The following is a 26,824-nucleotide window of genomic DNA, read 5'->3' as shown; positions in this document are numbered from 1 at the left end:
TTGTTCGTTGGACATCATATTAGTGGTAGCTGGCAAACAGTAATGCAAGGAAAAGCATAGGGGATGTTATTATAAGTAATTGTTGTGTAAATATGCAGAAACAAAAGTGAACGAATAGATAACTTGCCTGTGCCAGGTTCCGAAACTGCGACCTTCGAAGAACGCGTTCGATTCTCTACACACCCGAGATATGGTGGCAGTTATCCCCCGCACCCCGCCTCGTACACTTTATAAGGTGCCTATGTGCATTTAAACATGGCATCGTCAGCCAGGGGCACCTGTTGACATTACGACGAATGTAGAACCCTCAACCCTCCTTTTTACCTGTTTGCCGTCATGTAGTACGTTTGGCATGAATCGTGTTGCTTTTGAATGCGGTATGCTTGTTACATTGTATAAAGTGTTGCAAGCTTGAAGCCCCTCAACGATGCTTAAGAAGCTTGAATAAGTCTACGAGCGCAGAGTGCTATTTTGAGTTTCGTGTGCTTTTAGTCGAGGCTTGTAGAGTGCGTTGTTCGACAGAATGCTTACCGAAGAGTGCAGCATGTGAGTGTAGTAGTCAGCGTGACCGTAGTACAATCCGAAGAAGGTGTCGAACCCCCTCCGGGTGGGCGTGTGCTCGGGGTCGTAGCAACCAATGTGCCACTGAGAGACAGTGCGAAGAAGGTACGTTTTGAAGGCAGGTACCATTAAAGGAAGTCATTGATGAGGCCTTATCTATAATGAACAAACACTTCTCTAGTTCAGCAGCAAAATGCCATGTATATACGCCGTGAGAAAAGAAACCAAATGCCTCAAGCTTGCGGGCGGTTTAGTAAAAAAAGCATGACGCACCTTTCCTATGAGATGCGTCTCGTAGCCGAGACTTTTCAGGTGCTGCGGAAGCAGAGTGTACTTGAGGTCGAGGCCAAAAGGTTCACCCGGCTGGATCGGTATGTGCTGAAGCCCTGCGAATTCAGCAAGAAGCTGTATAAACACGTCCAGTTTGCATAAAACAAACTTTTGGCAAAATTTGATTACCTTATCTAAATCATTGTCAACACCATAGCGAGTAACATTGCGGAGAACCTTTTTTGATGTTACCCCTTTTAAATGTATAAATCCTGAACTTTTCAAAGAGCAGGTACACACCAGAACACAGTGAGCTCAGTGCGTGCTCCCATATTGAAACGCGCGTCGCGCCATCTGTTGCAAGCGCGGCGGTGGTGGTGGGGAAAACATTTAATAACCATTAAATGGTTACAGAGAGGTGATTTGGTTGGGGCCTTATTGGCCTCCTACCCTCACAGCACTAGGTGGAACCCCTATTCCGGGGTTCCATTGGCAAGCAACGCCGCCCGCGCCCGTTGAACCAGAGCCTCGTGGGCCTTCAGGTCTTGACAGCCGAGCAGGGCCGCCCCCCAGTCCTCTCTCGTGGAATTGGGGTTGGGGGGGATAGATGGATTAGACTGACACGCCCAGACGATGTGAAAGGTGTCAGCCACCTCACCACAGAACTGGCACGTGCCATCAAAGGATGAATTGAAATGTTTTAGCACCGCCGGGCACCGTACAGTATTGGTAAACAGTTTTAAAACGAGGCGCTTGTCAGCGCGATGCAGTCCCTTACAAGGGTCTGGATAGCTCCGGTGCTCCTCCTTGTAGTAATTGGTAATATCTTTGAATGAAAGGGCCGAATTGTCTGATTGCGAGTAGGCTTCCAAAGACAGGGAGATAGCCCGGGAAGAGAGTGCGCGGGCGGCCTGATCGGCCTGTTCGTTACCCCTGAGTCCTTGGTGACCGGGTGCCCAAACCAGATTTCGCGGAGTTGGATTAACGTATCGGCAGCTAGGTTCCAGTATGCGCCGAGCAAGCGGTGAAGCCCACCCTAGCTGATAGTTCCGACAGGCCCCTCGTGAGTCGGTGATGATATGTTTAGAAGAGGGATAGGTGAGAGCCAGGGCGATGGCAATCTCCTCCGCCTGTGTTGCGCTGTAGGCTTTGAAAGTGAGCCCGTTTACGGTGTTTGCGTTGTGTATGACTGCGGCAGTATACCACCCCCCATGGTGCGGGCCGGCAACGTCCACGTAGCACGCGTGTTCCTCTTGACCAAAGTGTCGCTGCAACGCTTCCGCGCGCGCCTGGCGGCGACCATTGTGGTTTTCTTTGGACATGTTGCGGGGAAGGGGTCGGACCCGGAGGGCGCGTCTCCAAGGTTCTGGCACTCTCACCCTTTCCTCAATATAGTAATTGTGTTTGATGTGTATTCGGTTCAAGAGGCGGCGACCGGAATGGGTCTGTGCAAGGCGCGTGTATTGGTTAACGAGGTGGGCTTCTCGAAGTTCCCGGTAGGTGTTCACCATGCCTAGGGCCAGAAGTCTCTGGTTGGACGTGGTGATAGGGAGGTCGAGAGCCCGCTTGATAACTACGGTGGATGACCTCGAGTTGATCATCCTCGTGTTTGCGTAGGTGCAAGTAGGGAGTCGAGTACAGTATTCTACTCGTTACGAAAGCATGGGCAAGCCGCATTGCATCCCTGCTTCGTAATCCGCCCCGCTTGTTGGAGACCCGGCGGACTATACGGCCCACCTGGTCTCCCACCGTGCGAAGTTTGGCTATTGTGGTGTCGGCCTTGCGTTGGTGGTGTATGAAGAGGCCAAGGACGCGGATATCCTTGGCCTCACGGATCGGTCCCGAGGGAAGACTGATATGGAGCTGAGTTGTGTCCTGAGGGGAGGGACGTACGTGCACAAATTCTGACTTAGCCGGGGCACACTGGAGTCCGCAGTAGGTTGCGTAGTCATCGACTACAGTCGCTGCTGCTTGCAGGCATGACTCCATGTGACCCAGGTTACCTTACGTGGCCCAGATCGTGATAACATCCGCGTAAAGAGCGTGATGTATCCCTGGTAGAGAAGCCAATTTGGGGGAAAGATGAAGCATGGCTATATTAAATAGGAGGGGAGAGAGGACCGCGCCTCGAGGAGTTCCCCTCGAGCCGATGACGTAAGGTCCATGTTCCTCATCTTGTATGCGTATGTAGGCTTGACGGTCTGTAAGAAACTGTCTAACATAATTGAATATTTTATAACCACAGTTGGTCTGACTGAGGTGGTCAAGGATTACCTCATGCTTCACGTTGTCGAATGCCCCTTTAAGATCCAAGGCCAGGACTACCTTTTCATTGTGGGGGCATTCAACAGGATCTAATATGTCATGGTGTAGCTGTAAAAATATATCCTGGGCTGACTTCTGAGGGCGGAATCCAAACATGGTGTCCGCAAAAGTGTGCTGTGTTTCTAGAAACTCGGAGAGTCTGTCGCGCACCATCGTTTCCATCAGCTTGCCGACACAAGACGTGAGGGAGATGGGGCGAAAGTTCTCCACGTCAATAGGTTTACCTGCCTTCGGGATGAAGGTCACGAGAGCTGATTTCCATTCAAGAGGGAGAGGAGTTTCTCCGTCCCAAATGCTATTGATGTATTTGAGGAGCGTGGCGTAGGCTGCATCGGGAAGATTGGCCAACAGTTTGACCGTAACCTGGTCACGCCCTGGTGGAGTGTCACGCTTCATCTTGCGTAAGGCCGCCTGGAGGTCGTGGAGCTGGAACGGGGTGTCCAACTGCGTGTTCTTTTTACCTGCGTAGGAGTATGCGGCCGTCCGGGGGTCCTTGGTGGTGCACAGGTATCGGTCCCTAAGCGTGTTTGCCAGCTGTGTTGTCGTTCCTGTAAAGTTGTGCATGACCTTATGTAAGTGACGTTGAGTTTCCGTGCGTGTTTGTGTTGGCTCGATGAGAGCGCGAAACAGGCGCCACGTGTTGCGACCAGACATCTGGCGTGCAGCCGTGTTGCACCTGTCCACCTAGTTAGTGTCGGCTAGCTGAGCAGCATATTCCGCAGCTTGCTCCGTGAGTTCTAGGATGCGTTTCTTGAGGCGTCTGTTATGTTTCTGTTTTTTCCATCGTTTGGTGAGGCTGCGGCGGGCCTGCCAAAGATGGAGGAGGTGGTTGTCCACGTCCGTTTGAGTTTCCGTGAGCTGTATCAGCCGTTCGTGTTGTTTCAGTGTAGACGTCAGTGATTTAGACCAGGTGTCGTATCCCGACTGGAGAGGGTCTACAATAGGTAGAGTGGTGCGGAAAGTTGTCCAGTCTGGGATATGAGCTTGTGTAAGTGGGCGTTTTAAGGGACGCATGTACACGGTTGTGTTTAATACACAATGATCACTACCGAGAGTGTCCTGTGTGTTCAGCCAGTCGGCATGGCGTATGTTGCGTGTAATTGTGAGGTCCGGGCAAGTATCTCGTTGAACAGAGTTGCCTACACGTGTTGGGCTGGCGGGATCAGTGTGGAGAGTGAGTCCAAGTGTAGAAAGAAGTTCCGCAAGCTTCCTTTCACGCGTGTCCTCTCGTGGGTAACCCCATAACCTGCTTGGGGCATTGAAGTCGCCGACGATCAGGAGGGAGTCCCTTCCTGCCACCTGCATAGCTTGTGTGAAAGTTGCGCTGAACGTGACGTTCTTAAGCTTTGGGGGACAGTAAATGTTTAGAATATGAACAGGTGGGTCAGATCGCCTTATAGGCAGCGCCGACACCATCGTGTATGGGAAAGGCGGTGTTGTGGGGAGTGTGACTTCCTGGGCGGTATATTGCTTGTGAACAAGTATACATGTCTCCGGGTTGTGTTGAAATGTAGTGTAATTTGTGAGTTTGACGTCCGTGCCGGGTTCCTGAAGGGCAACCACGGCAACTAGGAACTCAAAGGTATCAAGATAGAGGCGGTAATGAGCCCGCTTGTGGTTCTTGAGACCTCTGCAGTTCCACTGTGTTAGTAACAATGGCTGAGTTGCTCTGGCTCGCGACCTAGGGTTGGAGGCCATGTTCGGAGATGGAGGGTGGGGTTGTGTTGTTAAGATTACTCAGTTCACTAGCACCCTGTGCTGACGTACTGGAGTCTTCAGAAAAGTCAGACTCATCTGGAGTAACTCGGTTAAAGTTTTGAGGGGCGATTAACGTCACTAATGGGCCCTACGCGCTTAAGGACGCGTGGATTGTCTTGTATCCACTTTTGGATAATGTGAGTTACTGTTTGTGTCACCTGTGCGATGACAGTCTGCATATGACGCGCGATGGTGTCGTGGATAATTTTGGGGAGGTCGGCCAATTGTGTTTCTATTGCATTCACCTGGGTCTCCAGGGCCGCAACGCGACTCTCTACAGTAGTAGGTATCTCCTTGTCTGTTATATTTTCCTCTTCGTTGCTCAACGAGGGCTGAGTAGTGAGATTCGTTCTGAGCGAGTCAAGTTCGCTGGCTAGTTTTTCATTCTGAGATCGCAAAAGGGCGAGCTCATGCCTGAGTTTTTGTGTTTCGGTAGTGCTTGTGGCAGAAGAAGGTGGAGAGGAGAGAGAGGAGGGAGAGGAGGCGACCTCCACCCAACTTCCTACCTTGGGTTGGTTGCGTGCAGCGTTGCCAGATGGAGCGCCGAAAGCTGGAGATTCCGCCGCGCCAGGTGGTAGCGTTGCCGTTGCTGCTTTGCCAGGAATCGGCGCTTTGCCAGTTGACCGGCGCTTTGGTTTTGTTGGGGTCCCCGATGTCCTGGACCCTGGTTGCTGAAGGCTGATGAATTTTTCAGTGCATTCGCGGGAGCTAATGAGGTGCGGACCCCCGCAAACTATGCACGTTGGGTTGCATTCGTGGGGGGCCATTCCTTCAGGACCAGCGCCCACGTTTTGGCCACAAAGGCTGCATCTTTCGGTGACCGGGTTGGGACAGATATCCGCCCGGTGCCCCATTGCACCACAGCGGTAGCACGCTGGCACTGTCTTCTTGTACTCCCTGACGGGAGTCAGTTCTGCGTTATAGTGGACGAAACGCGGAACGTTCCTTCCCGCGAAAGTCAACACAGCTACGTTAGAGTTCCCCAGCTTGCGCGCATAGACTAGTTCACCTCCACGCCACTGCACACTATGTTTCAGGGACGCACTGGTTTCGAGGTTGTGCACAGAAATCACGCCGCGACACACATCACCGGTGAGCTTGAGGTGACCGCGAAGCGGCAGCGGTACTTTGCTGGTGTTGATTTGAAAGTCCGACAGCAGTTTCTGAACCACCTCGTTATTCTGCGTGCCACAGATGATGATGTTTTGCTCCCAATTAGGAGAAATGGTGATTTCATTCATGTGCTGCCTTCTGATGAGTTGGGAAATGGCAGCGCCGAGCTCACCTTGTTAAAACGCTGCCTTGAGGGCTACTGTGATGCGTGGCTTGAGCACGATCACGTAGTCGCCAGGATTCATCCTGACCATTGGTTTCGGCGTCCACTTGGAGACTGGTGAAGTCTTTTGTGGAGCTTTAGGAGATGGAACACGAGCGTCTCCAGTGGTTGGATTGTTGAGAGGAGTTTTCAGTGCAGACGCTCCTTCCGCGTTTCTTCGGCGGCGGCGGTGACCCTCGACGAGTTGAAAAATGTCAGCTTGCTCCGCCGAAATGGTGGATGGGCCGTCGTCTGATGGATTTGTCGGGATATATGACCACGACAGAGTCATAGGGTCGTAGCCACGTTGTTCAGGCAGCGCCATGTTGAGGAGTTGACCGAGCGGCGTCTCCGCATCCAGCAGCGGCGGAGCCGCAGCCGTGAGGCTTAGCTCGTTCGCTACGTTGTGATGCAACGTTGCTCGAAGTGGCCGAAAATTGGGCGTACCTGGGTAAGATTGGTGTCTCCAGAATCTTGCTGACATTGCAGATGCAGTCGCACAAGCTTTAGAGCAGCCCCATTGAAAAAAGCACGGTTCCAGCCGAAAATCGACGGAGCCGATTAGCGTCGCGTCCGATCACTTCGCGAAGCGCCCGCGTCTGATCAAGCATAGAGAAAGAAGAAGACCTTTTTTTATTTCTCTATGGATCAAGCGCGGCGAGGCAACACCCTTGCATTGTCACGCGAGCAGACGCTCCGCTATTCAAACGCCAAACTTTACAACCGGAGTCTGGTAGTAAGCCTGTTTTGCGCTCTTACTCTCCTGTAATTTCACGCTGATTTCGTGTGAAACGCCTAGAAAAGCTTTCTCGACAGTCTGGAACATCTACAGCTCGTGCGTTGCAGATTGCAAAAGCAACTTCATCAGGTACGGTACGCACCATCGCGATTGAAAGAAATGCGAACAGTGGAAAGCGTTGCTTTCGACTCAGTCGAACTGCGGCGTGCCTTTGCTGTGGCAAGGCAGAATTTGTTCTGAAGTCAGCATTAACATAGCGCTAGAATCTCGCTTTCACTTGCGCTGATGCATTACATGTGTGTTTATTCTTTGCCAGTCACGCCGGACACACGAAATACACATGCGGTGCGAATGTGCCAGCCTGAACAAGATCTTAAAATGCTACGATGGCGCTGGCCGAAAGCACAGATTCGCCTATAGTGGCAGTCAAGGCATGTCGCAGTTCGACTGAGGGGAAAGTCATGCTTCTGGCGCATTTCACGTCTCTTTGCATCGCGATAATACGTCATTGCAATTCTACTATACGTGCACGGTGCGTGCATCTACGCGTCAGTCATAATATTTCCTACAATTGGCATGCGGCCTGCGAAAGAGTGCGGCAATGATATATTTGGTGCCGCATACTACAGGCATACTGCACGCAAATCGCTGCTGTATAGCGGAATAGCTGGCGTCGCTCTTGAATAATCACAATAAGTATACTTACTCGTACACCGTTACTGGGCTCGTAATAGATTTTTTCTTGTCGATTGTGATTACATGCACGGTGGAGCTCGGCATTTTTTGTTGCGGATGCAAGTCTGTGCAATCGAGAAACACCGCACTGGTATGATCGCCGCATAGTGGCGAGATCTTCACGGGCAGTGCTGAGTAATACCTTGCGCTGGTCGCTTTCGCATTCGAGGACAGCGCAGTGGTTCCCAGACGACTTCTTGTAAGCGCGGTAGTTGGCATCGCGTTTGAATACGCGAAGTAGGTAGGTCTACTTACTCGTGCATATTTACTAGGCTCATAGTTGTTTCTGTTCACGGCATTTATCCATTGGCGACGAAGCTCGGCGCTTTTTGTTGCAGATGGAAATCGGCGAACGGTGAAAATCCGACACCGGCATGACTCCCGCCATGCGCTGTGAACTTCACAGGCAGTGCTCAGCAATATCTTCCTCTTGCGCCGGTTGTTGTCGCATCCGAAGACGGCGCAGTGGTACACAGATGACGTCTTATAAACTGGCGCAACGTGAACAGACGCTTTTTCGCATTTTGATGTCCACTGCTCCGTGCTGGTGAGGCACACCTTGGAAGGAAGGAAGGAAGGAAGGAAGGAAGGAAGGAAGGAAGGAAGGAAGGAAGGAAGGAAGGAAGGAAGGAAGGAAGGAAGGAAGGAAGGAAGGAAGGAAGGAAGGAAGGAAGGAAGGAAGGAAGGAAGGAAGGAAGGAAGGAAGGAAGGAAGGAAGGAAGGAAGGAAGGAAGGAAGGAAGGAAGGAAGGAAGGAAGGAAGGAAGGAAGGAAGGAAGGAAGGAAGGAAGGAAGGAAGGAAGGAAGGAAGGAAGGAAGGAAGGAAGGAAGGAAGGAAGGAAGGAAGGAAGGAAGGAAGGAAGGAAGGAAGGAAGGAAGGAAGGAAGGAAGGAAGGAAGGAAGGAAGGAAGGAAGGAAGGAAGGAAGGAAGGAAGGAAGGAAGGAAGGAAGGAAGGAAGGAAGGAAGGAAGGAAGGAAGGAAGGAAGGAAGGAAGGAAGGAAGGAAGGAAGGAAGGAAGGAAGGAAGGAAGGAAGGAAGGAAGGAAGGAAGGAAGGAAGGAAGGAAGGAAGGAAGGAAGGAAGGAAGGAAGGAAGGAAGGAAGGAAGGAAGGAAGGAAGGAAGGAAGGAAGGAAGGAAGGAAGGAAGGAAGGAAGGAAGGAAGGAAGGAAGGAAGGAAGGAAGGAAGGAAGGAAGGAAGGAAGGAAGGAAGGAAGGAAGGAAGGAAGGAAGGAAGGAAGGAAGGAAGGAAGGAAGGAAGGAAGGAAGGAAGGAAGGAAGGAAGGAAGGAAGGAAGGAAGGAAGGAAGGAAGGAAGGAAGGAAGGAAGGAAGGAAGGAAGGAAGGAAGGAAGGAAGGAAGGAAGGAAGGAAGGAAGGAAGGAAGTAAGTGTCAGCGATGTCCGAATGAAAGTAGTCAAGGCAAGGTTCAAGTTTTAAGAAAAACTGTATTGTGCTAAGTTACAGGTGAATCGGCAGTGGTTACATGTATAAGGAAACTGGACTCGGTGCAGGAGCTCGATCGGATACGTCCGACGACACTCGCGTCTCGGCTCGCTCTGCGATGCGTTGCTCTGCGGTCCCGGCTCGAATCTTGGCTCGTTCTCCTCTCTCTGGCGATGCGTTGCTATGCGGTCCCGGCTCGAAGGCTCACTTTTGTTTTTTGAATGTTCGTTGAACCAATGGGCAACCGCGCCGAGTGGACGCACTCAGGGCTCGGAGTCCACGTTAACGCAGTGCAGCGTTTCCCGTGCAAGCACGGAGACGCTGCCGGAGAATTCAGCTGTGCGAACCCGAGTGCCGCTGACACGGCCCTCCCGAAGATTGCGCCTGTCCTCAGGCGTGCGTGTCGTTAGATGGCGATGGTTCCGTAACTTCTAGGAGCGGCTCCTTATATCTACGAAGCTGCTCAACGTTGACGATGTTTTGGTTGATCATGCCCGGTGTGTGGGGTACTCTTTGGATTTCGGCCCTGTTTCCTCCGACGAGGGCCGTTATCTCGAACGGGCCTTCATAGCGAGGATCTAATGTGCCTCGAGCGCTCAACTCAAGCAGGACGAGGTCCCCCGTTATGAACCTCGGAGCTCTCCGCTTCTTGTCGTATCGGACCGTTGTTTTGCGCTGACTCTGCAGTAGGCTTTCTCTTGTCTCCACACGTCCCCTTGCCAAGTCGTGCGGTCTATGAGACTCGTCGATATCTCCCTCGACTGAGGCGAGGTTGAGCTCTCCTGGCAGTTTTGGGTCGTAGCCGTGCATGAGTCGAAATGGGCTGTGGCCACTGTGACGATGCTTCGTGGCGTTGATTTCTAGCGTTGCTCGGGGTAGTTCCTTCCGCCATTTGTCCTTGTTTAGCATTTTGCGTAGCACCTGTTTCAATGTTCCTACCATTCGCTCAATCAGTCCGTTTGATTGTGGCCAGTACGGTGGGGAGTTCTGATGAGCAATTCCCAGTCTGTGATGGAATTGGTTGGTTTTTTTGTTCACGAATCCCTTGGCTTGGTCCGTAATAATGACGCTGGGAACTCCAAATCGCGGAGTCCACCGGTTTGTCATAAAGTCAAGGTAGTGCGTCGACGAAGTGCTCGGTACGGTCACGGCGTCCATGTATCTCGTGGTGTGGTCGACACACACGAGGATGTGGTCTCCCTTCTCGTTTAGCGGACCCATGTGATCCAGGGATATCACCGCGTTTGGCTCAGTACGAATATCACGTGGGATGAGGCAACCTTCATTCCGTGTCGTGCGGGCGTTGATAGTCTGGCACGTGTGGCAGGAGTCAACATACTCGCGTATGTCCTTTCTCATCGATGGCCACCAGTACTTTTGCTGGATCAGGTCTCTTGTTTTCTCGACGCCTAGGTGGCGGTTGTTGTCGTGGAAAACGATCATCACACTGCTTCGGAGGGCAGCGGAAATGATCACCCTCCGACGGACCCGTCCTCCCTCGAGAGATTTCTTCACCAGTATGTCGTTTTCGATCTCGCAGTCTGAAGATTTGTGCTTGGCCTCCTCCCGAAATCTTTTGCAGTCAGTATCCCTCTCCTGAAACTCGCGTAGACGACTGTGTTTACCGACCACTACTGCGTAGCAGTGGAGGTCTCGGGTCGAAACGCCCTGGTCGAAAGCCGCTGCAGATTCCGACTGCCTCGAGAGTGCGTCAGCAGCGGAGTTCTGGCGTCCTGGCTTGTGCTTGACGTCGAAGGTGTACTCTGCTAAGTCGAGCGTCCACCTCGCAAATCTGCGGTTGCTGGCTCCCTTCTGGACGAGCTATGACAAGCTGAAGTTGTCCGTGAACACTGTAAAACGAGGGCCTCCTCTCAGGTAGACCGAAAACTTCTCAGTGATCGCCCAGTGGAGCGCCATGCACTCGAGCATATTAGAGTGTAGACCACGATCGTGCTCGTTTAGTGATCTGTTTGCATACTCTATGATTCACTTCTTTCCGACTTGAGTTTGAAAAAGCACCGCACCCAGCCCGGTTTGCGAAGCGTCGACGTGAACGTTAGTCGAGCAGTCTGGGCGGAAGCTCGCCAAAATCGGCGGGTTCTTCAAGGCGTGGTTTATGGCGTTGACGGTTGCTTCATCAGCGTCAGTCCATACGAAAGGAACGTCTTTCGCCAGAAGGTGTCGTAGCTTGTGCGTGACCTTTCCAAACTCCGGTATGAACTTTCGGTAGTGGTTAGCGAACTGCAGGAAGTAGTACAGCTTCTTTGCGTTGCGATGCGGCTCGAACTTCTCGACAGCGGCAAGTCTGGATTCATCGTGAACTTTCTTACAGCGCAACACCAGAAAAAAATGCAGGACAGGGAAGGAGTAGAACAGAAAGAAAAGACGGCGCTGTTTTTCTGTTGTTTTTCTTTCTGTTCTACTCCTTCCCTGTCCTGTATTTTTTTTTGGTGTTGCGCTGTAAGAAAGTTCACAATGGATCCTTACCAACTGGCCCAACTTACCGCCTTACTACAACTCTGGATTCGTCCAGTGTTCGTCCTTCGGCGAAGATCACGTAACCCGGGAAAGATGCTTTGTCTTGAATCAACTGGCATTTCCGGAGATCCATCTTTAAGCCGTTGATCACGACTCTCCTGAGTGCTTCGTTCAGCAAATCCAAAGCCTCCCCCACTGTTGTGGCTCCCTGCCCGACATCGTCCATGTACGTAGCTGTCCTAGGTAAGCCATCGAACCTGCGATGCATGACTCTTTGCATGGTCTGAGGGGCCTTGCAAAACCCAAAAGCCATTCGAAGGTATTCGTACTTTCCTTCTGGAGTGACGAATGCGGTCCTGTGTACGTCCGGCTTCATTCGTATAGTCAGAAATGCCGTCTTCACGTCCAACACAGTGAAGTAAGCCGATCCGTCACGCATGACATTGTCAATAACGTCTTCCATGACGGGCATTGGATAAGAAGGGTTGATGGTTTTCTTGTCGAGCTTGCGATAGTCGTGTACCATTCTTCGTGGAGTCGTCGGGTGGTGCGGTTGGTCGACGACTATCGTTGGAGCACCGTACTCGCTTTCGCTCGGCCTTATGATGCCCTTGGAGAGGTAGTCATTTACCTGTTCTCGGATGAACCTGCGATCAGCTGGTGAGCACCTGTACGGCCTCGATGACACTGGTATATTGTCTCTGAGTTCGATGCTGTGTTCGGTGTGAGGACACACGCCCAAAGTGTCGCCTTTGGAAGTGAACGCTTGGTGATGCCTTAACAGAATTGCGTGAAGTTGTTCCCTCTTTGCCTCGGTGGCATCCTTCCTTATCTTCCGTGTGGCGTCTTCGACTAGACTCGTGAAGTCTTCGTCGGATGCGGGACATTTCGTGTTGAGGCGCACGTACCCTTCGTCTTTGGAAACACTCTCGTCCGAATGCCGGCAGAACGTCGCAATAAGCGTTTCCCCGGTGTGGTGTACCTTGTTTCGGGGTGGCACTTCGGACGATGAAAATTTTCCGGAGGGCTTGACTAGAACGATAGTCACATCGTTTGACGTGTGAAACGTTACGTCGACGTTCGCGATTCGTCGCCAGTCTGATCCCAGAATCAGGTCGATGCCGCTGGGCAGTTTCGTTACCACGACGTCTTCGAGTCGCACATTCGTTGGTGCCCAGTGTCACATCAAGCGTTGCAGCGAGAGTTGGGCATATGCTGCGGTTGAGAACTTCAATGTTCTCGTGCGATACCCATGCGTGCGTGAAAATGTCGTCCGTCAAGGCATTGGCACTCATGATGGATAAGTTGGCGCCACTGTCAATGCACACGCGGACGGGTCGGTTGTTAGCAGTACCGGACACTATTGGTAATGTGCCGCCCGTCGAATGCAAAAAACAGTTCGCTTGCCTAGGTGACGTAGTCCCTGTTTTGTGGCTGCTATTGTCCCTCTTCGCTCGTTTCTCGTCCGCTCTGATCGTTGTTGGCGTTTTCGGCTTTCTGCAATCACGGGACAGGCGACCGATGTCACCGCAGTTGAAGCACGAACGAGCAGAGATGGGCCGTGGGTGTGGAGCTCCCGAGAAATCGCTGCGCGAGTTGGCCTTCGGCAAGTTGGCAGAGCTGCTGGCTGGCACCCGCTGGTTCGAACCCTGACCACGGCTCGCTGTAGACGATGACGGTTTCTTGTGGCACACATGGTCGTGCGACGCCTCGAGTCGAGCAAAGCCGCTCTGCCAATGAGTTCGGTTACTGTGCCACACAGCTGCGCTGCGAGTGGGTTGGCCCATGTGTCGTCCACGATGCCGCTGAGAATGAGGGAAATTCGTTCTTCCTCTCCTAAACAGTACGGCGCCTTGTTCAGAATGGCGTTCTTCGAGTACATGTACTCGACGATGGTCTCGTGGCTCTGAAGGCGCCACTTCGTCTGCAGTTCGAGGAACTCCTGCATTGTCAGCTTTCATTTGAATGGGAGAATGAGCGCTTCTTTCCATTGCTCCCAGGTGTCATACTGTGAGCCGTAGGCGCTGTGCCAATCCTTGGCAGATGCCGTCAAGTGGCTTGCAGCTGTCACCAAGGTCAGCGATGGCGTCCAGTGGGCGAGCGCTGCGATTCTCTCCACTTGCGTAATCCATTCGTGAGCGCTTTGTTGCGGCGTCCCATCGAACAAGGGGATTGAGGATGACGTGTCACTTGTGGAATGAATCTGGATCGGGCTCGTCGTCAGTGGACCTCTCGACAGCGTGTTGGCGAGCAGGGCTTGTGTGTTCACGAGTGCGGCGAGGATCTGGGCCATGGAAGGTTCTCCCTCGTGCGTTGAAACGGTCGGCGCGGCGGGGCGTGCCGCCTCTTGGTTGGTGCCGTCGTTCAGTGACGGTGGCCACGTCGAACCCGAGGACATCGTTATGTCAGCAGGGACGGAATGGTGCAGCCCGAGGGTTGGAGTCGTCACCCGTTTCGTTGGCAGTGAAGCGTTCTGATGGGCTTCGTGCCATGTCTCACGTTCACTCGTAATCGCACGGTTAAGCTGGGCTCGCAGGCTGCTCAGTTCAGCGCAAAGCCTCGCGTTGTCGGCGGACAGTGTCTCCAGGTGCGCCTGCCTGTCGTCGTCGTAGGCAGCCTGGTCCTTCGTTGACGAGTCCGTCAGCTCTAGGGCTTGGCGAGTGATGTTGTCGCGGATGATTCTTGCGATGAGCTCGTCCTTTCGTCCGGAGCACCGTAGACCTCGTGCTCTCAGCTTGTCGACAAGTTGCTTTTTCGTTGCATTGTCCATCGTGCTGTGGTCGAGGGTCGTGAACACGCTTTCGACGATGGTCGTTTCGGAGTCCCGAGACGATGTATGGCGCGGCGTCGCTCCTTCTCGTGGCGTCGTTTCCTCCGCCGCATGCAGCTCGGTCAATTCACATCCTGTCGGCTGCGCCATGTCAGCGATGTCCGAATGAATGTAGTCAAGGCAAGGTTAAAATTTTAAGAAAAACTGTATTGTGCTAAGTTACAGGTGAATCGGCAGTGGTTAGATGTATAAGGAAACTGGACTCGGTGGAGGAGCTCGATCGGCTACGTCCGACGTCACTCGCGTCTCGGCTCGCTCTGCGATGCGTTGCTCTGCGGTCCCGGCTCAAATCGCAGCTCGTTCTCCTCTCTCTGGCGATGCGTTGCTATGCGGTCCCGGCTCGAAGGCTCACTTTTGTTTTTTGAATGTTCATTGAACCAATGGGCAACCGCGCCGAGTGAACGCGCTCAGGGCTCGGAGTCCACGTTAACGCAGTGCAGCATTTCCCGTGCAAGCACGGAGACGCTCCCGGAGAATGAGACGCTGCCGGAGAATTCAGCTGTGCGAACTCGAGTGCCGCTGACAGAAGGAAGGAAGGAAGGAAGGAAGGAAGGAAGGAAGGAAGGAAGGAAGGAAGGAAGGAAGGAAGGAAGGAAGGAAGGAAGGAAGGAAGGAAGGATGGAAGGAAGAAAGGAAGGAAGGAAGGAAGGAAGGAAGGAAGGAAGGATGGAAGGATGGAAGGAAGGAAGGAAGGAAGGAAGGAAGGAAGGAAGGAAGGAAGGAAGGAAGGAAGGAAGGAAGGAAGGAAGGAAGGAAGGAAGGAAGGAAGGAAGGAAGGAAGGAAATAGTATGTGATGCAATTAGCCGCAACCTCCCAGGTAAGTGAAGTCTTTTCCGGGTAAGTGAAGGGATTCTAACTTTTGTATTGTAATGAAGTCATTTGCACGTATTATGAATTACACGTTCTTTCATAATTTCAGCATTTCAGTCCAAATTTGAAAGCTGAGAAAACAACCTGGTCATGGTCTTAAAAAACTCCCAAGCATTTCCCCGAGGGTGAACATGGTTAAGTGCGAATGCACGGGGTGATGCTATGAGGGGTATTTATTAATTCGCACTATTATATTTATTAATCACACTATGGTGCCTTTATGGTGTAATGGTTCCTGGGAATCGCAATTCGATCACACGGGGGAGTTTACGTTAACTCACTGGCGAATGCCAACGGATTTTAACTTTACTCCCCCTCATAGCATCCCCCCGTGCATTCGCCCTTAACCATGTTCACCCTCGGGGAAATGCTTGGGAGTTTTATTACTGATTATGATTATTAAAGTGTAATTAATGAATTTAAGTGTTGTTTGACATGAAGCATTTGTACACATATACATTACATACGAAGTATTATTTATTTACACTTCACGATTTTCGTACGATGCATTAAATGCACACATCGCGAGCGCGTCACACACACACACACAAACTACACTACAGATTAGCACCTATTCGTGTTATGGTTGTAGCTCACGGTTAGTACCAGCGCTTTGTGATCCATCGCACGACCCGCTCTCGACGGGAGACTGAGAGAGAAGGCGGGCGCGCGAGAGAGAGGGGTGCGCGCGCAGCTGCAGCGAGCGATGAGAGCGGAGGAGCGAGCGAAGGTGGAGGGGGACGCGCGCAGCGGCGTTAAAGATATAAGGCGCGTTACTGACACCGATATCAGCGTCGCGTCCGTGGCTTATTCGGTAGAGCGTTGCGCTGCGGCCCGTCAATTCCTCTTTCTTTTAAAGATAGAGAGAAGACTGCGGACGCCGCCGACGGCGGTGGATGGTTTGGGGTCGCTTATAAAGTGTATTCACACTTAAAAAAGAAAGCGCCCTTTTGTTGCAACGTTCCGAAGACGCTTTCAGTTAAGAATGGCATTGAAAGAATCTCTCAACTGTACAGTCTCTTGAAGTTTAACGTTATCCCAAGGTGACGCACATTATAAGAACCCCCCCCCCCCCCCACTGAAATTTTATCGTTTGTGAGTCACATGTCCCATTTGAAGGTTAACGACTTTCCACGTTTGCAAAGCAGAGAATCTTTGAAGTGAATGTTCTCGCAGCTATAGCAGCGGAAGGTAATCTTCGGCTCGCATTCTAGATTTATAGAAGTAGTGTCTCTGTTTCATCAATTTAAAAAGCGGTTTGATGAATTTTTTCCTCATTAAAGTATAATTAAATTTCTTGTTAGCCACTGGTAATAAAGACGTAACTTTCTTGTTTTTTGGGAGGGGGCTATTCGTTGCGAACTGCATAATTAAATATTAAATTTTCTATTTCTGGCAGCCTTAGCCCCACTATAGGTTTCATTGCACTGCAGGACATTTGTGAAGTGGAGCCAAACTTCCACGCGCTAATCAAGCGACGGCATGTTCCCTTCGCACTTGGTGGGTGCTCCAAGAGCGGCCTGTGCATGCTGTCCGTGACAAATGTCTAAATGTACAGCACACGGGCCACTGAATGCGCATTCGCCAAGCCACCCGTATTTCAGAGTCGTAGCACGTGTCGCAAGAGAAGGAACTTCCTCGTGACGTACGTATGCGGTCATTTGCTCCGTGGCGCAGAACAGGCAGGTCCCTCGTACGCAAAATCCGCAAGGCTAACGGTCACGTAGGTCGCAGTATCTACCATTACCTGGACATGTAGGTGTGCAGCCTCTACAGGCTTAACGATAAGCAGTACACCCTATACAACCGGCTAAAGGAAACGACTGCCAGCAGTTCGAGTTTACCAGCTGCTTGAGTTACCAGCTGCTTGAGTTCCGGTCATATTAGAGCTGATCCGCTAAGTCCCCCCCCCCTTTTTTTAATTGATCCGTACGTGGCTTCCACACATAGATAGATACCACGCCTATACGATCGCTGGGGCCACAGTTCGGAGATCGCATTCCTGTTGGAATCTGTCACGGCGGCCACTTTGATAGAGTGCATTCCTGCTGGGTACATGAAACGTGATATGCTGAAGTATACGTGCAATGCGGTGCGTGTATATAACCTACGTTTGTCGGAATGATTCATGTCAGCGCGTCACTTACCTGGAAGCGAGTGTACGTACATACCCAGTCGTGTTGCGTACAGTCCAGTCATGAGCGCCGCCCTGGACGCCGTACAAATGGGGTGCGTGTAGTAGTTGTTGAGCACCACGCCATCTGCAGCTAGGGCATCTATGTTGGGTGTCGGGATCTGACTCGAGCCGTGGAAGCTGACGTCGGCCCAGCCCTACGGTAGTGATAACGCGTAAATGTTCAGAAGTTATTACATGCAGTATGCTCGTGTGTGCATGTGCACACTGCATGCTGCAAACAAAACTGACCAACATAGCAAGGTGCATACAGTCTGAAAACCCTAAAGAACAAAGAACTGTTGTGCCAGATCACCTTTGGCTTCTGCACTTAATTTCTGTCTTCCGTTAACTACTTCCGTTAACGAAGTGTTACGAGACAGAAAATCAGTGCAGAAGGCAACTTCCTTAATGGAAGTTTACAATTGTATTTTCAGTGTCGCTTTAAAGCAAATAATGAAATATTGCTTACGAGGTCATCAGCGAGTATGAAGATGATGTGAGGTTTCTTGGTGGTTTGATGGGCATTGATTAGCACGTAGACTCCGTATATCAGCAGGGCTACGCAAGTAGCGCTAGCGACCTAAAAAAAAAAAGCAGTTAAAGACGCTGAGCATAGAACAACGAATACGACTTCAATAGCAATCAAGAAATCGTAACGCTTCTTTATACGTGATTAGTTAAGCCCACAATGATTATGGAGCAAACGGCTTCAAAGTGCCTGTTTTTTTTTTTCTCGCAAACAGTGAAATTTTGTGCACCTGTGTGGTTGCTTGAGTCAGGGAACGAGTACTGCACTAAATCGATCGAATATGGATGAGTGGATACAGGTATGTTGCTGAAATATGTCTTACACGAATATTTCTGTTCTGCATTTCCAATAATATACAAACTCTCAGTACCGCTAAAAAATTTCACATGATGTTCATTCGTTATATCTCTTCTAGCGCAGCTCCGAATAAAAGACACGTCATTATCGCATGTACAGCACTCATGTTTTTCGGCCTATATATACACTGCAGGGACATTAGTGTAAGCCTTAAACATCTTCCCACAAATGAATCATGCGCACAAGCCGTTCCTTCAATTTTCATTGCCTTAAACATTTGTTAAGCATCGAACCTCTAAACACCGCTGTTAAGCTCAAAACAACTCTTCTTTTATTGTTGATATATCTGCAGTTTCAAAACCACTGGCGATGCATGTCCTGTGAAGGCACCAGAAGACATACCACGGTTTTTCTCGTTTCAATGTGAATGGGAGCTTATTCTCCCGTTAGATTTTACGACAGCACTACTTCACGGGAACAAGTTGGCGAGTGCAACTTAACCTCTCTGCACCGAGCATCGAGGTCGTCTTTACTTTGTTGCATATGCAGCGTTTTCAGACTATAGAGCAACTATTTAAAAATGAATTGATGTAGGACGGGTCGATACGCTCTTGCTTTTTTGAAAGAAAATAACGTATCTGCAACGTGTCTTTGACACATGTTGTGTCATAACGCTGTTTTGTCTGCGCAGATCTCCATCGAGGAGATGATACTGAAGTGATTTCCTGTGTTTCTGGTGCACTGCACGTAGTCGCAGGGACATCTGCAAGTGACAAAAATGGTGGGAAATCTTCTTCAACACTGTTGAAATATATCTGTTAGCAGTTCTCGACCCTGAGGCAAGAAATCTTGCGTTTGTCAAGGTTCTCCAATGCAGGCGCTTTCAAGCAAAGTTGATCGAAGCTTTTACAAAATGTACACCGAGTCGATCTCACCCAATCAAAATGGTCTGTCCGCCATTTCAATAATTCCTTGTGTTCTCTTACGGAACCCATATATTTTTGAACCTAATTGTGCACGCCAAAACCTGAGGAAAGTTGGGGGAGAGGATAGGAATGGAATGCTAGACTAAGGTGAAACTCACCAACTATACGCTGCTCAAGCTCAAGGAAAGACAAAGAATACGAAGTGTGGAGAAGGGAATGGGAATACACAATGCACCGACATAAGCATTGTCTTTGGCAAAAGACGCTAAGAAACTCGAAATTGAGACTGTGTTAACCAAGCTTTAAGGTTGTGAATTATTGCTTTTGCTGACAGCAGGTGGCAGTTGCCAGCTTGCACTCTCCGTCTTTTCGCTGTGTCCTTCAGTATCAGTGTATACAAATCAAATAAATAAATAAATATGGCAGGTTCAAACATGCTGGCCATAACGCCTTTTTACTGAACATTCCATACCGCATAGTCTATAATACGGTGTAACAAGAATATACATATTTCTTTTTCTTGTTTCGATACAAAAACATAGGAGGGTAAGCATTAGAAATGAGAGTGATGTCGCCCTGCTCCAAAGCGACTTATCGCGCATCCAAGAATGGTGTTCAAGGTGGAAAATGACATTAATTGCCAATAAATGCATTCATGTTACTTTCACGCGTAAAAAAACCAAGTTAGCTTCAGAGTATGTAATCTGTAGTAGTATAGTAACACAAAAACCGCATTATAAATATTTAGGTATAACTTTTTCAGCCGACTGTTCATGGAATGCACACGTTGATTCAGTTGTTGCGAAGGCCGCCAAGTCACTAAATTTTATACAGCGCAGCCTGACACAAGCGCCGGCATGTTTGAAATCAAAGGCGTATTGAACATACATTCGCCCTATGCTTGAATACACCTGTGCCGTATGGGACCCCTGACAAAGTACTTCAAGTTACAAACTTGAAAAAAATACAAAATAGAGCTGCAAGGTTTGTCCTAAGCCGGTACTCAAGAAATGACAGCTGCACCAATATGAAAAATGAACTAGGGTGGGAATTACTCTCATCGCGTCGAAAGAAACTGCGGCTAAAGCTCCTGTACCAAATATTTCATTGTAAAACCGGCATTCGAAAAGAAAAGTACTTTCACAGTCCTCATTATATCTCTTCGCGAAATGATCATTGTTTCAAGATCTTAGAGTACCGTACCAGATCTAATTTGTATGCTAATTCGTTTTTGTTCGTTCCATTAGAGAATGGAATCACTTATCAAATGAGCAGGTATGCTGTATTAATGAAGATATGTTTTTCTCGACATTGTAACCCCCCTGCTGCAGCGCCTTGGGCTAAGCGGGGTAATCATTGAATAAAGAAAGCTGCGCTAGAATCGCCGACCCAATAATTATAAAATCTACAGTATAAATTAACGTCAACAAATTGATTGATATGTGGGGTTTAACGTCCCAAAACCACCATATGATTATGAGAGACGCCGTAGTGGAGGGCTCCGGAAATTTCGACCACGTGGGGTTCTTTAACGTGCACCCAAATCTGAGTACACGGGCCTACAACATTTCCGCCTCCATCGGAAATGCTAACGTCAACAAAAAAAATATTTGCTGAAAAGCATTTCGTACCGATATCGTAGCCAGGGTGTTAGCATACATAGGATGCCTCACTGGACACATTCTCAAAAACTAGTGCTTGACATTGCAAAATGAATATTGTTGACGAAAACAGAGGAACTATTACAAGTAGAACAAAGCATCTTTGAGAAATATCTAATGCTTATACACGACAGCCTCTGAAAAATAGAAAAAAAAAACTTTTTCCATTCGATCTTCTTGAAAGTATTAAACAAAGTAAATGAGATGGGCCAAATGGCGCAAGACAGCGAATCGCAAAGCTTCAGGTGCATGCAACATTGTTCTAGCGCTGCTTCCTGAAGAAAAATACAAGCAGAGATATCAGAAAACAAGGTGGATTGCGGTGCGCTTGATGCTTTTCGGCCGCACTCTTCCATATATTCCACCCGATCGTATGGACGCTATGCAACGTACTGAAGCATACTCACTGCCACATTTCTCAGATTATGGTGTGCATCATAGTAATCAGCACATTATGGTGTTCTGTCAAACTTGTTTTCGGGATTTATTTTAATGGACTTTGCCACAATACACTTTACATTTTGATTTCCCAACATCAATCTCCCTCACTGAAGTTTTACTATATCATTAAAACTTGCTTTAACGTCCTCGTTCCCTGTGTGCTTTATTGGGTATCATTGTTTAAAAGGCAACAGGTCATCACAATTCAATATCCAAGTGTCCAAATTTGTCTTGGCGCAATAAGCATGAGATTATTTCACAAAACCCCGAGAAATGGCGCCTTGTGTCTAGTCATATTTGAAAAACTAGAGAACAAAAAAGTCGAAGTACTGCACGAGCGCTCGAATGGGTCCTCGTGATAAGTGGAAGCTTCTTTTTTTTCTCACTGGTAGCGTGAACGACACCGTATATAGTACATTCTTTTGACTGCGGGCGCCATTTCGATCATATTGAAAGTCATTTCGGTCTGATATTTTCGTTGCACTCAATCTCAGAGACTTCAAAAGATCGTTAGTACTCTAGCGAGTCCAATTACGTTTTGAGCCAACCGTTCAAAACAATTTTTCGTGTTCATATTTTTTTCTGTTTTTTCTAAAAGGGCAGGGAGTGAAATAATACAGTTTTTCATAAGCTTTCTTCATTAGTGAATTCTTGAGACTGAGGAGTTTAAAGCGTGTTTACAATTTTTATAACCATTATGCCACCAAGCTACTTCAGTTTTCGTCACTATGCTGAACAAACTGACTCATTTTCTTTTTTTTTGTTTGGGAGTGCTGTTTTGTTTTTGCCATTCTTGTGCAGAATAAAATCATCTCTTCACCTAACTGTGACGTGTACGTTGAGAGTGTTCCTTTTCCACGACTACATTCTTTTTTTATAATCAACTATTCAAAACCGGCCAATACCAGCTATGACGTAAACAGAGTGACGTCACAACGAGCGAAAAAGCGGATAAAGAAACATGAGATGGGAATATTTACGCCCCGCAGCACTAGTTTATTAGCAAATAGGAATATGCAAATTTCACCGCTGCAGAGTTCCGCCGATCGCAATCCACGCGATAGCTCGATATTGTCACGCATATTTTGGCTATAGTCTCGAAAATATTCGAGGTTATCCTTCTTTCACAGCATCAACTATAGCTACAGCTTTTTCTCTTTTTTTTTCACGCATTTCAGCTCGATGTTACTACGATCACAAGGTACGCCTACTATTCTTACACTCTCGTTTGGTTTTATGAATAAGCGAGTAGAACGCCCTTCTTCGTAACATTGCAAGCATACAAAGAATGAACTTGTTTCCAATCAGCCCAATTATAGTACCTTTGTGAGCAGTCTTGTCCTACTAGCTGATCGGTTGGATTTCAAATTTTTCTTTATTCTGTGTATATTTCCCCCTAGATTGTACTTTTTATATATTCATTGATCGCAATTTTATCACTCTATTCGACCTTGTACTGCTGAACTGCATTTGAGTTTTTCTTTTTACATCGTGATTGCACTATGCTTGTTAATTCATTTTCTTTATTTGTGCTTGTTTCTTCTTTTATGGAGTTTTCTTTATTCGTTGCAATATATATTGTATCCCAACCCCCCTATGCAATGGCCGTTCTCGGGCCCTTAGGGTCAATAAATGGAAATGAAATGAAAAAGTATTCATAACAGCTTATCTGCGTTTACGGAACCATGTCGTCAAATCGATCTCGATCAAGAAATTATGGTAAGTGGGTATTTCGAACTATTATAAACATATTCCTAGCAACTATGTCAATCGAAAAAACGTCTACGTTCCACGTTGCCCACCAACGAATAATAAGAATAAGAAAGTATCCTAAGAACTATTTACCTAAAAAACAAATGACATATCCACGAATGAGAGCGGTAACCACCGCACAGTACAAACAGCGCAAATATGCAAATGAATCACACTTTCTCCACAATGGAAAGTCAAGCATTGAGGGAGTGTCTCTGCTCCATCTCATTCATGTGGCCGCCGGGCATGCCATAAAATAAACGATCCCCGAGGGTAACACCAGAGACCGAGAAAACCAAGAACGGCCTCTGATTGGCGCTTGCTGACTCCGCTTGCTTTCTCCGGCTCGCTACTTCGCTCACGGAAGCACCCTTTGGGGTGTCGCCAAAATAATTCATGAAAATGGATTTCTCCGCGAGTGCGTACGCTGAAGTTTGCGCCCACCGCTGTTGGTCCTGATTTTGCCGTAAACATTAGCGGCGCGCGAGTCGTCCCCAACGTCGCGTTTCGGTTTCGCAGCACGGCGCCCGCGGGATGCGGGCCAACCTGTCAGCTTTTCTTTCATATGGTAAGCTTCTCTGTCCCTCTCTTTCTCTCTCTTTCATTGCTGCCACCGTGCACCATCTATTAAGAATAAACTGATGCACTTGGTTGGAAACTTTCGTACATCGTTGGCACCAGGCAAGCAAATGTTTCCTGTCATTTCCTTTATGCTAATGATGCGAAACGACACCTATATAAGCAAATGAGCGAAGAAGACAATGAAAAAAAAAATATTCAGCATCTTGTCAAATGCAGCTTCAATAGCAAATTCACACTACGTTTGTTTCTTTGTTGGCTATTTACCACTAATAATTTTCTTGTGGTGCATATGCTATTGAATACCCGTTCGTGTACTTCTGCCAATACATTACATTCATTGCAGTATTTAAAATAAAAAAGCTGCAATGTATCTTACGCAATCGCCTAAGGCGACACGAAGAGTGAACTCATTTTCCGTTACTTCTCAGTCGATTTATTCGGTATCAGCCACAACACTGTCACGAGTCTGTCACTGTCAGCACTGTCATCAACAAAGCGCACATAATACCGTACAGGTGTATCGTGGGTACCGCGCTTCTCCGAAGAATAACAAACCATGACAGAGTAGATTCTTCTCTACACCACCAAAATTATAACTTAGAGCGCAGAGGGTACCTCTCAAGCGTAACTGAAATGGTTGTCCTAAGTGTACTCGCAATAGTTGCCAAAGAGTCACGTTAAGAGACACTCTTCAGGCATGATAGGAGAGCGAAATAATGAGGGGGTGTCAAACTACGTAGCTAGTGGGTCAATTAAAGCGGTCCAGAACATTACAAAGCGCGAGGCCATAATACTTTATCATCATCAGCGACCTCATCCAAAAAATACGCAGGATGGCTTACAGATTTGTAGCAGATATTTCAATTCTCTGCAGAATAACGAAAGAATGGTGTAGTGGGTGCCATGTAAGTGTGGTTGTTGCTTCTGCCCCAGAATATAACTTTGAGAAAAAAAAAGGCTCTAGAAACGCCACTCTCAACTTTTGTTGTGTCTGTGCTGAAAATTCTATGCACACCTGGTCTTTTACGTTTATTTATTTATTTATTCATTCATTTATTTATTATAGGGGAGTTACACGTCCTCATCCACAATCTAGGAATATGTAAATGCTGCAAGGCTGATTTTCCGCCATTATTCTACTCCTATTTCTTCGCAGCGCTTGCCTTAATAATATGCATAACCAGTTTCTCGTGAACGAGTTTTATATGTACACACTGCAGCTGCCTACGTGCTACGTGCCCGGCGTTTGTCCATTTCTTTTTTTATGTGGGCCTATCATATTAAAAAGTTTGCAGCTATAAAGTGGCAACAGAAAGCACAAGACCTTGTTGATTGGCGGATCATAGTACAGGCCTTTGCCCTGCAGTGGGCGTAGTCATGATGATGATTATCATGATGATGATGATGACTCTGCGGCTTGGGTGGCAATTATATCACGGATTAAGCTTAATCCGTGATATAATCGAACGAGGAAAGCCAGTGTAATTGTTTTTGTTTCTTTTTGTTTCCTTCTTACTCTCGGATATTCTCACTATTACAGTATTTCGCCTCCCGAGAAAGCCCGAGAAAGATTTCAAGAGGTTCCGTGCCATGCTGACAAACACACGTAATGTGAGCAATGTAGTACTTGAAAGTTTATCACATTTGAAGCAACAACCTGCAGGGACCCTTACCTCCTTGACAGCTTCAACTTTCTCATCAATATATAAAATGTGACTGCTTACCAGGATGATGCATACTCTCCACCGAGACATTGCTAGGCCAGTGTATAAATATCTCGTGCTGGGAAAGGCTGAAAAAAACGCACCCATATATATATATATATATATATATATATATATATATATATATATATATATATATATATATATATATAATTTAATGCACACTGTATTGAAGACGCCCGACGTAAGCTGGTTCCGTATTCACGAACGTTTTTATTTGTATACGATGCCACTATATGTAACTACCTGGGCGATATTGGTCTTGTTCATTTCACAAAGAATCATGTCTATCATCTTCGTCATACCTTCACGAGCACTATCCGAATAGCTCGCTTGTTCTCCCTTGCGGTAAAAAAGTCCATGCTGCAATCCCCAAAATCCGTATTCATGTTACAGCATTGTGTTGAGTTTGGAGCCTGAAAAACTGTTCTTTTTGAAATATATTCGCACGTTTATTGCCTTAGAAATGTAATAGTTCATTTTGCGCGCCTTCATAAAAATTGTAATGAGTATGTAATATGCGCAAATAACAGCGTTGAAGTAAAATTACGTGTAATGTAAAGCAAAAATAGGTGGTTCAGCTATATCACAGGCATTTTTTTTTGCAAAAATGATTGGAGAAGGAAATGAAGAAAACATGAGTGGCATGTGGGACACGGAACACATTTGTAACGCACACTCCCTTTGCTGTGCAAAAAACTTTGTTGCCAGTTAACAGAGCAGCTATGACAAAAGCTATACTAGAACACCAATTCCCACAAGTTCTCTGAACTGAATAAAAAAAAACGCCAGGCCTGCGCGTACGGCGCCGCACAGTCACAGCGATAGCTAAATGAGCGACCTTTCAGAGCCTTTTCTAAACACTCATTGGGTAACTACTGCAAGCACACTTGCTTGATACCCGCTACGGCGTTGTTTATAAATTTTTTTGGTAGAAGGCTGGTATTCGCTGTGCTACTTGCCCTTCTTCTGAGATTTTTGTGCCAATTGTTCATGCAGTGGCTGACGAAGATGAGTAATTATACCTGAAGTGCCTATCCTCCACAGTTAATAGGTTTAGAAATTTAACACCTTTTTATTATTACCTATATTACCTAATTATTCCAACCCTCTTTTTCAAGAAGTGAATTAATTTAAAAAGCAAAGCACCGTCCCATTCATGGCCTTTCCCCCTAGGTGGGTTGCGCCAAGAAGTTGAGGAACCAACCAACCAACCAACCAACCAGTAATAGGTGAACAAGAACAAGCTTTTGTAAAGGGTTAGAGCATTGGACGACCTACTCGTTACGCTATTCGCACAGTGCAACGACAGGTTGTTATTTCGCTGTTTTAAAACGCTTTATAAGTTGTATTAACACCATTTCTTTCCCGACATAAAGCCTGCCTAAGGCAAGTTTGCCTAGTCCCAAGCAC

The 26,824-nt window shown here is 48.0% G+C and overlaps 1 protein-coding gene across 1 annotated transcript in view; it reads right to left on the bottom strand.

Annotated features, from left to right (window-relative positions):
• Nucleotides 1-25,473, bottom strand: part of LOC119167274 (arylsulfatase J) — a 35,830-nt gene extending 10,357 nt beyond the window's left edge. The window contains exons 1-5 of the mRNA XM_075868015.1: nucleotides 25,412-25,473; nucleotides 17,969-18,079; nucleotides 17,495-17,654; nucleotides 835-947; nucleotides 532-645 (exon numbers count right to left, since the gene is read on the bottom strand). Coding sequence (XP_075724130.1) covers nucleotides 532-645; nucleotides 835-947; nucleotides 17,495-17,654; nucleotides 17,969-18,079; nucleotides 25,412-25,441 — 528 coding nt within the window. The 5' untranslated portion in view covers nucleotides 25,442-25,473. The remainder of the gene's footprint in view (nucleotides 1-531; nucleotides 646-834; nucleotides 948-17,494; nucleotides 17,655-17,968; nucleotides 18,080-25,411) is intronic.
• Nucleotides 25,474-26,824: the final 1,351 nt, after the last annotated feature.

This window comes from Rhipicephalus microplus, chromosome 1 (assembly GCF_043290135.1).
Source record: "Rhipicephalus microplus isolate Deutch F79 chromosome 1, USDA_Rmic, whole genome shotgun sequence".
NCBI classification, from domain to species: domain Eukaryota; kingdom Metazoa; phylum Arthropoda; class Arachnida; order Ixodida; family Ixodidae; genus Rhipicephalus; species Rhipicephalus microplus.
Note: the sequence above shows the minus strand (reverse complement) of the source record. Positions and strands in the feature narration are given on the sequence as shown.